Source organism: Nesoenas mayeri (assembly GCF_963082525.1).
Source record: "Nesoenas mayeri genome assembly, chromosome: 2".
NCBI classification, from domain to species: Eukaryota; Metazoa; Chordata; class Aves; order Columbiformes; family Columbidae; genus Nesoenas; species Nesoenas mayeri.
Genome location: NC_137543.1, coordinates 31649651 through 31665888, shown reverse-complemented (window position 1 = coordinate 31665888; position 16238 = coordinate 31649651). Strand labels below are relative to the sequence as shown.

General features: G+C 39.8%; 1 protein-coding gene across 2 annotated transcripts; it reads right to left on the bottom strand.

The window, feature by feature from the left end:
- Nucleotides 1–77: 77 nt before the first annotated feature.
- LOC308037158 (tumor protein D52-like) lies at nt 78–16018 on the bottom strand (the record flags this gene model as incomplete). Of its 2 annotated transcripts, XM_080338708.1 has the most annotated exons (8): nt 78–194; nt 1228–1276; nt 2702–2743; nt 7218–7244; nt 8272–8373; nt 9236–9384; nt 10745–10860; nt 15847–16018. In XM_080338708.1, 8 exons carry the CDS (start codon nt 16016–16018, stop codon nt 78–80), a joined length of 774 nt encoding a protein of 257 aa, XP_080194834.1. The 2 variants fall into 2 exon arrangements, with proteins under 2 accessions (XP_080194834.1, XP_080194835.1); XM_080338709.1 differs by lacking the exons at nt 2702–2743; nt 7218–7244 and having other exon boundaries at nt 15847–15970.
- Nucleotides 16019–16238: the final 220 nt, after the last annotated feature.

The window sequence follows — 16238 nt, the reverse complement described above, 5'->3', positions numbered from 1 at the left end:
GCGCAAAGAATGTTACAAGTGTGCTTAGTTTTTGCTTGCAGCATCTGGCAGTAGGTAGCAGGACAGTGGCAGGAATCTCAGTGGGTCTCCTCCTGTGTCTGTTCTGCAATAGTTTCTGTGGCACTGGCGTTGGCAGCAGAGTTGAGAACTTCTCCGAAGTCTCCCCCAGCGTGTTTGCTTCCTCCAACTTTAAACTAGAACACAGACAGAGCCTCAGCATACAATTCCAGTTACCTGGCATGTCAAACGTGGTTAACTGGATAAACACCGGTACCTCTGCCTGAACAAGTTCAATAACTCTTTTCAGTAGAGCAGCTTTTCCAGGACTGGGCTACCCCTGCCATGCTCTATAAAGACAAATCTTTAAGTGTCAAGGAGAAAACAATCACCAGCAGCAGATGAACAAAGCAGTCTCCCTTTGACTTCGAGATACATAAAACATGAAGCAGCCCTGATTCCAAGGAGTCTGAAGGTTGGCACACTCTCAGTTAAAAATGGACCCAGGTACGCTGCAGCCTTTCAAGCCATTTAGGCAGTGAAAGATTCCAAGTTAAAACTTGCTTCTGTATTGCTCAAGAAAGAACCTTGAACAGTTTTCAGTCTCAACAGCAATTCTTGAGATATTTAGTGGAGCATAGCAACTATTTTACTTTCTCCAGGTCCTGTGTTTGGTTTTTAACTTCCCTCTACAGTTAGGTATATACCCCGTGGGATGGCAGGAACGTTAATGCCAATTAGTTTGCAAGGGACTCCTGGTTCCCCATGGTATCACTTGCATGCTTCTCATCCTGAAAAAGCTATTAATTGTTGTTTCTGGCACCTGAGGCTTTTGTGAGTAAATTTCAAATTAAATTACAAATACCTTGCATATTTTATGCCAGGAATAAGATAAACACCCCAAGCTATAGTCCTGTGTAGGATACTAGTCTTTAGTAATGCATAGAAATAAAAGCCTAGACCATTTTGGATACATAATGCTAGGTATGTCACACCAGCTGTTTGTGCAAGTTAGCCAGCTGTTAGTCATAATTAAAGTCATCCTCCCATAAGAGGTACAGAAAGCCCATTTTTTATAATCAAATCATTGGACAGAGAAACCATTTCCATGGTACTTAAAAGATGTAATCTAAACACCTTCAACAGTTTACCAATCTCTAAAAAGCAGGCTACCCAGAGTCCACTTCTGTCTTTCCTCCACATTCACCAAGGCATTTTAGTAACACTTACCTTTAAGTTTTCAACTTTTTCCTCAAAGGATTTGAAAGTAGGAGAATTTCTAGGAAAATAAAAAAAAGGAACCACACACAGAATTAAAACCATTATCTGGTTAGTCTATAAATATCAGAAAACAAGCAGACAGTTGCTTTTTTCCAATGTCAACATGAGTTTTGTTTGTTTGGGGCTCCTTCCTGCTTTTAAGGGTAGCCTGAAAATAGTTCAGATCTGGAAGTACTACAAAACTAAAATTCAAACCATGAAACTACAAACTACAAAACTAAAATACAAACACACTCAAGTTGCAGCTCATTTGTATCTTTGGCAACTAAGCAATGCCAGGCTCAGCAATCAGATCTTTCATCACAACACAGAAGGGAGAACTAGCAAGTATTTTAGGTTTAGTTTATAATTCCCAGTGATTTCAAACAGGTTTCTGCCTTAAAGGACTTGTTCAGGAAAGCTCAGTCATTGCTTTTGGTTAGCCTACTACATGATTGCTGAAGAACGCTTGTCATCAGAGTTTTCTCTCTTGTAGGAAGACTAGTTTAATTTAATAGGTTGTGTGTGTTCAATTTAAAAAACACATTTCGCAATGGCATTTTCTGCCAACATGTTAAATTTAAGGCAGACTCCCCCTTGCCTTTTAAATGCTGGAGACAGCTGTAATTACAAATGGTAAGTTCTGCATATGAAGAGCAGGACAGCTTGGGATTTTCAGTGCTGAGGGGCAGTGTATTATTTATTAGGGTCAGAAGAGTGGCTTAATGCTTCGACTAGCTGTCGCTGCCATTTGCAGATTTGTGCAGTAGCTTGTACACCTGCCTTCAGACAGGATGGAAAATGCTTGCCTTCAGTGGACCAGGACCAAGGATTCATAGCAGACTCAAAAAAAAAGTTCTTATATAAAGACTAAAGACAAGAGTTTTTTTTCCGAAAGAGGTCTTAAGTTTCCCTTCCCCTTTTGCTTGGCATTTGTGTAGGTCACCCACACTTAGCAGCACTCTTTCATTTGGGAAGGCACAGTGTGACATACATATATATCAAACCAGACTCCCTCCAGAGATGGAGAGGGACAGTGTCAAGCAAGGGGAGAGAAAAAGCAAACAAGTCAGCACGAGACTTTTTTGTTAAACCACAATATTTTTACTCACTTTCACTGCTCTACAACAGATGCCAAGCTATTGCCTTTAAACCTTGGAATCATTTAGTAGCATTACATTTCTTACAGGCAGGGAGAAGTTGTTATAGTTCTCCAAACAGCAGGAAAGGGCACTTGATCACATTCCAGATGTGTGATAACCACCATCATTAAGCAGAAATAAATCTTATCCTATGTGGTAGTGCAGGAAATTCATTACAAAGTTGGGTACGTTTTGGTTTGTTTGGTTTTTTTTAAATCTGTGTTAGTTGACTTAAGTTCAATTTAACTTGATTCCACACATGAAAATAAATAAACCGAACAGCTGGACTATGCATACATTACCTCATAATAGGCATGCTAATTGAATGTTGTATGGAGCGTATACTAAATGCCAGCATTAAGAAAAAAGAAAGCAAAAAGTTAGTTTAAGTGACAGACCAAGAAGAAATTGGCTTAGAGAGCTGACTTCCACATACTGTATTTGGGAAATAGCCTAAGAGTCTGATACAGTCGTACATAGTAACTGCTTCAATTTGCTTTTTTAAATTGCTTAGCCATGCATACACACAAGTACAACAGAGCAAAAGCAGCAACATTTTTTCTTTTTGGAAAGATTCAAGTGCCATGCTTGTTAGTATATACTCTGCTTAGCTGCAACTGTCTGTGTACTCATTCAGGTTCTCAAGCAATGACAGACATGCTGCATTTACAGTTTTGATGATATCATGTAAAAAGTGAATACTCATGAGTCTTATCGATCAACTGATCTTATTAGTGAAAGAATCACTCCTACATTCAGAAGGTTTACATTTCAACGGGGTGTAAGATTTCCATACTCACTAATACAAATTATCTACTCATCAATATAAATTATCTAGCGAGAGCAGTCAAATCAATCTGTATTCGAGGTCAGGTTTATGCTGGGGACAGGGAGAAAGTCCTGGTCTCCACTCTGTTCTGAAATTCATGGAGGATTTCTGTAACCTGCCACTGTTGCTATACAGTTACTGTGTGTTTCGTGACAACACATACCTACTCCTAGAAGGTGACTGGATACAGATTAAAGTGCTCCCAAATAACTTCAAGACCATCTGGAATCTAATTTAGTTCCATATTCTAAAAAAAAAAAATCACTGTTTGCTCTTGATACAAATTAGTCTTATATTTTAAATGTTTCTTGTCCAATACCATAACAGTAAGTTAGAAAAACTGATGATCACAGTTTTTCCTAGCTATATTTGGAATGTCAAATTTAGACTGGACTTTATGTTGTCTTTCAAGAGAACACTTTCCAGGCAATTGCTGGGGTGGGCAGGACTCTCATATTTGATGCACTTCCAAAACTCCAATTTGTATTTACATACAATGGAAGATACATTCACAGAAGCAAAAAGGTTCCGTATTCATTGCAGAACGAGTTTTAAGAGATTCTTTGGGAGGCCCACCAGTATAATACAGTGATAGAAAAAACTACACGTGTAAGAAATGCCCTTAAGGTTGGAATCCCTACAGGCTGATGCACGGCTGAATGTTAGTCCATAGGTACAGTACACCGGCAATCAGACAGGTCAAGGCCAGCTGCTGTCCTGACCCACGTCAGTGATGTGTGGCCATGTTTCATCCCTTTCCCCAGCCCCATTTCTGCTGTGTTTCAACTTCATGGACCATTTGGCTTCCACAAGCTTTTCCAGAGCACATAGAAGCTGTCTTCTGGCGTCTAATTTATATTCCTCACTCTGTGATGTGGATTATTAGAAGTTTTGGGTTTGCCACGTGCCAAGTTTTAGTACAGAACTAGGCTGACACTAACTAGTTCTCTTTGTCCAGTTGTGCCCAGCCACTTCCCCTCATTCTGCAAGACGTGCCTCCTGCAAGATGTTTAAGGCTAAAAAGCATGAAAGTTACCTTCTTTTCCCTATATATATTTACCTGCTCAGACTGAAAAGCAACAACCTATGGTGTACTGCAGATCTTTTAAGAGGTGTCTAGGGAAGTTTCATTTAGTCTCATAGAGATCATTTAATGGAAGAACTATTTGTACATTCATGAAGGATTTACTTGCTGTTGTACAATACACTTACATATACTCAGTATCCATTTTGCAAAATGTCACTATAAGCTAATATACAGTTTTATCACAGAATGATCCAGTTTAGATAAATTCAGTTGATTTTTTTTTTTAATATCAAATCACCTGTTCTTCGGGTAGTGCAAAGAAGCGTGATTAAGCCTTGAAAAGCTTTACAAAGAAGAGAACTTGTATTTCTTTTCACAAATGACAGAATGTCACATCAAAGTGCTCACTCAACTAGTTGGGTGGTTTGAAGAAGAGAGGTTCTTTTTACAAAGGTGCACAAGAAAACCCCTAGCTTTAAATATTATAAAACCAAAAAGGCACAATAAATTGCTTTCCAGCCCTCCATGTATTTTGTACCGCATTAAATGCTTTCTTATCCTTTACACAACTATTTGTATAGTTACAACTTGCCTCACATTTTGAAAATGCACAAGGACGTGTGTCAGGGTCCCTGCCTGGAAAACACCATCTTAAGAATGCATAAACACTAGTTATTTGCTTTTGTTAATAGTTAGGTTTCCAGCTGATACATGATGATATTTAGGAGCCCATGATCGTATCAGATTTCCAAAGTAAGCAAATAATGTTATTCTGCAATCTCAGAACAGGGCAAAGATGAGGACTTCTGCTCCATAATACAGATGCAGTGCAAGAGGAGCTAAGTGCAAGTCATGATTGCTCAGAAATTTGCAGAGTGGTACATCTTGGAACTACTGCTGTTTTTCACATATACTCATGTTGCCTACGCAAGGATGGCTAGCTCATCAAGAGTTCAATACGTTCTTATAAAGGAGAATAAAGGTATTAAGAGAAACCTAAGAAGGAACCGAGTTCATTTTCAGCCTAACAAGGAGGAGAGGAAACAACCACAAAAAGGAAGCACTAATGCACTGACTCTGCCCTGCCAATCCTCCCTCTTCCTCTCTATTTCAGTACTTTCTAAGGTCACAGCTCCACCACCTGCCTTAGTCCCTTTCGCAACTCCCTCCAAAATCACTTTGCAGTGCAAGAATGAAAACACGCATGTGATGTTTGATGCATGATATATGTGGAAATGGTCTGATGCAGAAGAAATCATGCCATCACAGCTGAGAAGTCCCTAAACTAAAACAATACCAAAAAAAGTGAAGCCATGATGAAGAAGCCACATAAGAGTTTAAGAATAAAATTGCACCTGCATATTCAGAATTTGTTCAGATATGTATCAGGCCCATTGATTCTCATTTCCAGAAAAGAACTGGGGCATCTAAAACTTTCTGAAGTTCAGACTTGTGCAGTCTTAAAAGTAGACACCACCTGAGCAGTCATGTAACCCTGGGACCTGAATTCACTGATTGAATCCCAGATGAACTTGGTCCTCATGAAAGCAAAAAATTCAAAGGTTTTTAATCTCCTGTTTAAGTACAATTAAGATCTTGAGGTTTCTAATTTCCTGTTTAGGTGCAAGTAAGATCTTGAACAGTACTAATTCCTCTAATTCTTCACAGGTTTTGGTTGGTTGGTTTTGGTTCGTTTGGTTTTTCTTTTTTAAACAAGCCACTTCTGTATTTATAATCATATTTTGAATTTCCATTACCGTGATTCCCCACAAGAAGCACACCAAGAGAGTGGACTCCTCTGGCCCTGTTACATTTCCTGCCAGTGGCCCAGTTTCTGATAGAGAGTACTCAACACCCACCTAGCCACTAACTTGAGTAATTAGGACACTCTTCTTTTGTGGTATTACATTCCTGAAGGCAGAGGAGAGCTATGAGTCTATGCTTGTCCTTGTCAAACGCGATATTCTTAATACAAGTAGGGGAACACCAGAGCCTTAAGGAAGGTGAACTTGTTAAGTGACCAGCCAAGCTCTACATCCAAAAGATAGAGACACATCTTCCAGGCTCCCATGGTCTCACTGATGCTGAAGGGGAGCTATTTCAGACAGACTGCTCTTCCTGAACTCCAGCAAACCGAGATCCCATCAGAGTCCTGACAGCATCCTGAGCAGCTGCCCATCTCCTCCACAGGCACTGCCCCAGGGTTAGTTAGTGTTCTGGGGGCCAGATCCCTACATCTCTACAGAGACCCTGCTGCTGTCTTTAGCTGCTTAGTGGAAGAGTGCAGAAAAGATGAAGCCAGATGCAGAGGTGTGCATAGATGGGATAATAGGTAAAGGACAGAAATTGCTAAACACGAATTTTAACTACTGAAAACTTAACGTTGAGTATTTGCTTAGTCTAGGCAGATAAAAGGCAACACAGACAGGGCAACTAAGATACTCAGTGTCTGGAGCTGCTAACGTAATCAACTCAAAGATCAGGACTGTTCCACTGGACAAACTATGAACAAAGAATGCATAAACTATTTTACATTTAGACTCTAGTGATGAGTCACAATGCTAAACAACCATTGTAATTGACACAGAAAAGGAAAAATTTCTACTCTCTCAAGGTACAAACACTGTACACACAAAGAGAAGGAGGAATTCTGCATGCCATTGACCTCAAAACCATATCCTGTCACTTTACAAAAAAACTCACAGAATCATTTTTACAGATTCCTTTCATACAAGGAAGATAGGCTAACTGATTGTTATTTATTCTCAAGATTTCATGTTCTGGGATAGTTACCAGGTGAACATGAAGAAACATCTTTCCTGACATTAAAAGAGCTTCAGTTTTACATCATCTAACACCAGAGAAAAAAAGAAGTTACCTTTTACAGACAAAACTTAAAGATTTTAATGGAGACAGTCTGACTACATGCTTAGTTTCAGAACAATTCTTGCGCCCACCTTACCTAAAGGAATGTGAAAATGCCTGTAGTCTGCACAATGCCAGAGTAAGCATTAAAGAGAGAAAGGAAGTTCTGATAAATCTGAAGCAAAATATGTAACTGTGTAGCTGCACCTCAAAGTGTTTTCTCACTAGACTTCAAAAAGCAAGGAGGAGGTTAATGGCAGCACTTTAAAACAAAAGGGCTGATTTTATTACACTGCTTTCCAATGCAGCAATATTCTGTTAGAATGTGTGAATTTTTAGTTGTCTAATAATGTAAAAATAAGTTTGATCCACTATTCACAACAAGTTACAAGCAGAAATGAGTGGTTGTATATGTTCCAGTAGTAAAAATTACATAATCAAAAAAAATTGTAAGCTAAGCAGATGATTGGATTGCATACAGGAAGAGTTTTGCGTGAAGGTCACAATAACACTAAAAATTACCACCAAACCTACCTAATTTGAAGGACTGTGTCATTTGACACAAAGTCAGAATATGCTGTATGCCAATATTTAAGAATTGAAAAGTGTCAATAGTCTATCAAAAAGGTAATAAAATCAAGCCACTGCTATGAGATAGAATAGCTTACAAGGAAATAAAACACACCTGAAAGGAATCCACACAAGACAGAAATGAAACAAACAACAAAAAAAACCCCACACCAAACAAGAAAACCAAATCACAGTTAAAAACACTAATTGTTGAAATGTAGTATTCCACAGGCTAAGCAAGTTAGAGAACAGAAATGACAGTGCTATGTGCATCACACAGAGGCAGGTGGGGACACTGCCACCTGCAATCCTACCAGAAAAATAACAGTAGCAGTAGAGGTAATGGCACACGTTGCTTCTCTTGCATATTTAAAATGCACACCACAGAACTCCTCTGCATCAGTGAGTATATACAAGCAGATTTTGCAAAAAAGTCACTCAGCTCTCCTAAAACAGATGCCGAGGGTTCCTGATAGATTAATGTTTAGAAATGCTGGGTACTTTAATAGCATATATTTATTTCAGTGATCATCTGCTTAAGTCAAAAATGCAACCACTCGGGAAAAGCTAAAGAAACCTACCTGACATCTTCAAACTTCTTGGTTATGACTGAACCAACAGATGAAAAAGCAGCAGAAGCCTTCTGACCAGCCTGAGACAGAGTTTCTGATGTTTTCTTGTATCTGTGTTCAAAAAAAATGAAGTCTGTAGTTATTTTAATAGAACACATAGGGAATCTTTTAGTGTATGTAAATTTGTATCAAACCCAGCGGTATATTTCAGCTTTGGGGTCAAATTAACAAGTTATTTAAAAGATTATTCTGAGCTATTGCAGGCCCTTCCGGCTACAGCATCTCTGACAGCTCAGACTTCAGATCAGGTTCACCAACACATACCTGCAACCCCACCCCCAAAACAGATGCTCTCTGCTATTGTAGGACTTAAAAAAAAAAAACAAAGCCAAACAAACAAAAAAGAAACCACCACCATGCACACACACTGAAAAAGAACAGTGGTCTGTTTTTTTGTGTCAAACATCTAAAATCTTGTACCGAATGGTTTTGTCAATAAACTTCACCATAAAAAGCTTGAGGTACATCCTCTTACGTTCAGTGTAGGCACTAACTTCAGAAGGCAGTTCACTCTAGACCATAAGATAACAGCAGTGTTTGGCAAGAACATTAACTGTGACTTTGCACTCTTCCTGCATGAGCTCAGTTTCCAGTTTTCAGGCTGGAAAAGAAGGGTATTCTGGTGGACTTAGGACACCTTGGTATCTCAGTAATGGTATCTCAGATCTATCAGACAAAAACTGTATTAGAATTACCCATTTTATGGTAAACCATTCTTATTTTGCGTAAGATGATATGGCTAATAGTGCCTTTTTAAAAAAAAATTATGATGATTTATCCAGATAAGTTTTAGTACAACTTTACTTTGTGATAACTACACTAATTTCACAAGAACAGAGGGTTTAGACATGACACAAGAACTACATAGTTTTCACCTCGACAGCTGAGACAATCATCATGAACTGGTACATACGCTGTGGTTGATGTAACATCTTGCCAGCTTTTGGTAATGTTCTGCTTTAGTTCCTGTAATGAGTTAATTCCCAACTTTCTCTTGATTTCTGCTAGATGCTTCTCTTTGGCAGCTAGCACTTGTGAGAGCGTCTGGATTTCCTCTTCCACCTGTGACAGCAGAATTGATAAGAGGTAAGTTAGCAAGCAATATGCCCAGCCATTTAACTATATATTTATTAAAATAGCTACTAGGCATCAGTAATAGGGGGCTAATGCATTTTTAACATTGCCTGACAATTGTTTCTAAATACTAAAAGGGAAATCCAACATAGTCTACAAGACTCAGTTAGTGAAAAAGTAACCTACCTGCAGCCAGCTCTGTTACTGGAATAGGCACAAGGAAGCTGGTAACTAAAATACTGTACAGTTAGAAATCATTACCTTTAGACAACATTAGGCTATGTAAAGCTTGAAGATTAGTCAAATCTGGGACAATTGCCAAGCCTGTATTCTCCTTCCACATCAGAGGAGATAACAATGTATGACCAGTATCAGGAAGCTCTGAGTATGTCTGACACATACACAAGTCTTGTCTCCTTGCTTGAATAGAAAGGTTCTTTTGCAGCTTAAGCCAGCAACTGCAGGCTGGATCCAGCCACAGGAGTGCCTTCCCCAGAGCAGGGGTGGAAATGGTGGCAGACTGAGCAATTTAAACAATGAACAAATAAATTATAATTAAATAATAATAAATGATTATTAAAAAAACAAACCAAAACAAAACCCACACAGCACCTATTCAGCAGCTGTGTTGTTTGTATACTTTCTTCTTTACAGACATGTCACTTAAGCCTCCCACAGAAGCACGACCAGATCTCAAAGGTATCACAACAGTTTTACGATGTCATTCTGTGGGCTACACAGATGTGACAGAGGCACCAAGGCCATCTGTCCAACAGCCAAGGGACACACCCAGCCCTACTTCCTCATCCAGACCAGACCACCCTACTTCAGGGTATCAGGCTGCCTGCTCATTTAAGCTCCTTGGAGGAAATACTACTTTAACTCACTCTTAAAAAGATTTCTGCTATATGAACTATGGGCAAGAACAGTTACATGGTTAGACATTAGCAAAACACAGATATTCCTACAAAGCATCCTGCATGAAAACAACAGCTTTAGTTACTATACACCAGTTGAGACAATATTTGGTTTTGGCTTCCAACCATGTTATCTTTGACAGCTTATTTACCCCCTTCACACTTAGGGGAAAAAAGGGCTAGGCATTTATGCATCTTGGTTTAAGATCTGTACTCTCAGCACTTCTAGCCTAATCCCTCGTAACTAGAACTGAATGTTCTTTTCTCCTTGAAACCCTCCCTTCCTTCCCCCCCAATACACAGGAGTGCCATGCCCAGCTTTACACACTCCCATAATAAATATGCAAAGCATTAACTGTATGTTCAAAGACAGCATTATCCCAGATTTTCATTCTCAAAACCAGTTTAAGAGCCATTTGCAAGAGATTTACCTTAGCAAGCTCTTTTCTTAGCTCATCCTGTTCTTCTTCTGAGAGTGTTTCCGCCATACCAACTGTAGCAGCAGCATCCTCTCCAACCTCAGGTATGGAGTCACTTCTCAGCAGCCCTTGAGGTGAATAAAACATTAAAAATCAGATCATCAACATGTCTGCCAGACAGCAGCTAATGTTAATACACACAGTCCTTTTGTGCCAGTGCACAAAGAAAACTATTCAAAAGACACCGAAGTTACGCTCCCCAAGTACTAGAGCGTACAGGAAACCAGAGGCATTTTACTGGCTGTTTCGTTCTACCAAGTTGCACTAAAACTCAATATAATTGCAACTGCTGCTGTAACAGGAGACTGGAAACACGTTGAGAATAACACATCCTACTACTCCGACAGAAACCAAGGTGCTGAATGCTTAGTCCCAAACAGTGGTTCCTACACAGGCTTTGACCAAGCATCCACGTGCTTTCCACTCTCTCTTGCTCATGTGGCACAGAAACTCTGGAAGCACTGCAGAGGTTCAAGAGGAATGCAGAGGCTCCCTCCTCAGTGCTGTCTGGATCAGAGTTAAAAATGCCCATTCTCAGCATACTGGGAGCAGTCATGGCAACAAGGAAGCTCAGAAACAGCAGAGAAAAGGCTTGCACTGCAAGTACGAACTCTTCCCCTGCACCTGCTCACCCTCTCCGTTCCTAGTACCTGAGACCACTGTTGCTAGAAACTTGCAGATATCACGGCACTAGAAGTAAGTCACTGCTCTTTGGTTTGTGGATATTAAGACAGATGGGGAACTCAGAGAAGGAGCCTGGGAACAAAAGGCCACCAATTCAGACAACACAGTAGAGTGCTGAGAAGGGACTGATGAGGATGTGCATCCACTCACACTGCTGCCCCTTCCCCTTCCAAATTCAGAAACCAAAACTGCCAAACTCCTCCGTATGAATCCCAGACATTCCTACGGTCTTCCTCAACTTTCGCCTTCACAGCATCAGGGAATGGAAGGAAAAAGATACTATTAGTTACTACAATGCACTAACTTTAAAGATTTGTTTATTCTTAGTCGTTAGCACTTGTAGTAAGATCACTTTAAACACCTTTTAATACAACAAAAAGATTTTCCAGCAAAAGATTTCCCATTTTGAATCTTTGTAGCTGACACATAAACATACAGTTTACCAAAATTAAGGAATCCTGTTCTAATTTGCAAAGAGATCAGTCTGCAGAGAGACTGCATGCTGGAATGGCTGTAGGTTCCCAGAACTAATTCTCTATTCAAATGGTAAAATAGCTTCATAGATAGTAAAAATGAAATGAAATAAAATATCTTTAAATAGAAGGAAAAAACCCTAGGAGGGCTGTTTTTAAGGAGAGTGTATGTGTGTGTGTGTGTGTGTGTGTGTGTATGTATATATATATATATACATACACACACATATATATATGTAGAAATATGTAATTCAGACAAGTTAAGGACATATTAAGTAATGTTCCCTTACTAGTCACTACAGTAATTAACCAGATAAAATTCCATCCTAATTTCAGCAGCTTCTGATGGCACTGCATAATACCATTTGGTCTGGGAATCCAAAAACTCATTAATGTGCAATGAGCCCACCACTTTGATTTCATTGTGAGGTTTAATATCAAATAGCTACATCGTAATCAACTGAAAAGTCAGGGGAAAAAAGATTCTGAGTCTGTAATTAGTTGTAGGTATTCTATGAAACATGCTCCTGGCAACTGTCAAGCCTAAGAAAAGAAGAGGCCTTGTCCTTGATCAAGTTACTGAACTCAGCTAAAGCTCAATTCCACAATTTTTTTTTTTTCTAAAACAGTATGTTTATTTGTGCCCAGAACACTTGTTCCCTAGAAGCACACTGCTACACAGGCAGAACATTGTACCTGGTTAAGTTACCATAGAGTACGCCAAGAAGGAAGCATACAGAAAGCAACTAACGCTCCATTCTGCATTTATTTATGAAATCTACAGCAGGTTTTTCCAGAGATGTACATGTGTCTTGTAGTTCCTACAGGTTTCCCAATACACTATTTTCTGACAGGAATCCAGGGCAGAAAAAGAGTTTGGATCTAATGCCCAAACCAAAGCACAGCACTACAGCACCAAAAAAAGACTATGGTTCATGTCTCACAGTCAGATAATTTTTGTTGTATACATCAACGTACTTCCTTTTCATAACATCAAATGGTTAAGAATGCCATATATTTTTGTCAAATTGCTAGTTATCCTATTAATTATATATGCCTATACTGAAGGAAGACTAACAATTTAAACTGCATTTTCCCCTGACACTCTACGACCTCTGTGGTCCCCAAAGGGGCTGCAGATGGAGAACAAGGTCAGGAGTTGGAGGCTAATGTACTTTGGGGACCACAGAGGTTGCTGCTGCAAAGGCCATTTCAGACCGTGCTGACTCCTGAGCATTAGCACATCCTGCCGGAAGTCTGTTCAATCTGGTTATGAAGAGTCAGCTAGATTATCTCACCAAAAATAGACCAAGTGAATCCAGCAGTAGGGAAACACGCTGGATTGTCTCCCACAGCGATACCTTCTGTTTTGGGAAGGTACCTTCTCTTTGGAAAACTGGTGTATGAAGGGAAATTGGGCTGCTTGTTACCTACACTGAACTTAAAACACAATGCTAAGAAGCAAAGGAATGATCTCTCACCCCCTCCCCATTTCTGGATCTTTAGGGAGACAGGAAATCACTGCTACTCAGTCCTCCATACCTCACCCTGTACATCTCACCATGCCTTCCTCTCCTTGGCATCTGCCTCTCTCCCATTTATGACTATTTCTTTAGTTCCATTTGAACTATGCAAATACCACCCCTCTCATCCCATATTACTGTTCACTTCTCTGCTTGCTTTGCTCATGTTTCTTGGTTCACTTCAATACTTGCAGGACACAGGGTTCACCAGTGCTATGGGACAGCAGTGCTGGGCAGTTGTCTACACAGATAATGACCCACAGGCTTTCACAATGATGTGGCTACAACCTAAATATATCAAGTAAACTAGAGCTGACCAACAGCAAGATCCTGGCTTTGAGCAAGCTTTGTATGGAAGGGCGCACAGCCCCCCCTGGTATTTTTGTGGGATGTGGGCAAGAAACTGGGGAAATAGCAGTTAGCCAATGGACGGAAATACTTTGGCTCGATCTGTTATTAAGAGAATGTTTCTCACTTGTGGTCTTCTCTGTTCACTAGCAGAAGTCTTGTTATGTGTTTTCACTACATGAGTTCTCTCACATCTTCAGAGCTGCAAAGGACTTTAAATCAAGTTGTTTAGTACTGTGATTGGTATAATCAAGTTGAGCTGAGCAATTCATGTCTCAAACTCTTAAGCAGAATAAAAATTGTGTTGGGAAAAAAATAGGAAGATTCATCTAGTATTGCGAAAACTTACCTAATCTTAAGGTCAGTTTTTACGTGCCTCTATTTCTAAGATTAATATATTATCCTAGCAGTTTATTAGATCTACTTAAGTGAACCATATGAAGACATGAACAAGGTAGTTGATTAGGACTCCACAGATCACGTTCAGGGAGATGGCACTTAAGTCTCTATAATTCTGCCGAAGTAGGCAAAAAGCATTAGTCATTCAATTTACACTCAGGTTTTCCATTTGGGGGTTTGCTTTGGTTGGTTTTAAGCCAATTTCATGCTGTATTTTGACCTGAAATTCCTACCTCTTTCTGGCCTGAATTCAGAGGTTAGCAGTAAACATTAGCCATTCAAGGAAGTACTGGTCATTTCAGATGCACAGCCTTTGGGATGGCCTTCACAAGAGTTTCTCTTTAGATGGATATGTTCTGTGTCAGATACTCAGAACGAGCATATTTGGCAACCACTATACAGCTGGCAAAGCTGAAGAAAAAAGGTGCTTGTCAGAGTCCAGGAGAACACGCTGTTATGAGATTATAAGGTCATTCCAACATTTCAGTAATGTACAGCGCTACAGAGGATACTTATTTTGCAATATATAAGAAAGATCAAATCTAAGTGCTTCCCATTTATCTCTGTGAAAAAGCCAAAGCGAGACATATTTCTTCAACTTCGGGGAGGAAGTTCTTGGGCTTCTCCCAAACACTAATAATTTCGTTCACTCAAAGTGAATGAAAACGAAAAAAAGTCCAGCAAAGGTTGGTGCTTATGGTGATGTCCCACCACCAGATCCAAAGGACTGCTCCTCCTGCTTTAGTAGAGGTGAGAAATGCAGTAATTGCAGAAGTGAAAACCAGGCCCTGTTCCCCAGAGGTCCCTTGCTCATCTAGTTCACAAGGAAGGTTGTTTTAGTTCACACAGAGGTTCCCCAAAAAAGTCAATATCTTTGTAACTTTGCCTTGCTTTGTCACACCTGAAGCCAGGCTAAGCTTTCTGTATTTAATTATGTTGAAAGGTCACACCCAGCAGGAAAAGTGGTAAAGCCAGACTGGGATGTGGTGGTAGGCATGGCTGTAGGTGTCCTGTACAACAGGTTACCAGCTACACATCAACTGGGTTAAGCATTAGATGAATGCCGCTACAGCACCCAACAGCCGCTTCCCCAGGGGTGTGGGAAGTACATTAATTATCTGCAGACATAAGATTTACAGCAAACTAAATGCCAGGTGGAACAGAGGAAAGGTTTTAGAGAGCATCTTTGTTAATCAGTGATATTTTCAGTACTAAGGCAGGAGCAGATGTTAGTTTGACTTCAGAGCTCTGGACGGTATAAGTACATAATTCCTACCTCCCCCCTCAAAAAAATCTAATAGTCAAACTAGGCCAACTGCCCTAACCTTGCAGAAGTTGCCCTTTTGTTCTTAATTTTTTGTTCGTTTAATTTTCCCTCAAACTACCTTTCCACTGAGTTAAGAAATAAGGTAAAGCTGGTAAATGCACAGCACATGAGATACTGCCTACATGATACACTAAAGCTAATAAGCTACTAGAGTTAACAGCAAGTCACCTTCTACCTTCATTTACACCTGCATTTCAGGCAAATCTTACAGATTCTTAATCTGAAAAGTTCTTTTTTTCCAGATATTAATCACTAAACTTTCCATGTAGAGGTTTTTAAAAAGAAAGAGCAGTAAGTTACCAGATTTTGCCAGTGTTGGTGATCCAGGTGGAGAAAGGTTTATGCTAGGCGACAGGTAAAGATAATTTCTGTTCACTCCAGCATTGAAATCGAAGGGTGATTTGTAATCCTCATACAGATCCATGCCAGAAAATTCAGAGTGTGCAGCCACCCTCTTCTTCCACCAAAGCATTCATCTTCGCTTTCTGGGGCAACCCAGACAGCAGGATTCAGAAATCCTCCGTTTCTTCACATGACACTCACTGTACCACCTCACAAAATTCAGCTCTCTTGCACCTCTGTTAGATTTGATAGAGCCGTCTAGCAAGTGATTTCTTAGCCATCTTGTAGCTGCTGCTGTTTACATGGCACAAAGTTAAATTCCTGTAAATTTATAACTGGGGCTGGACTTA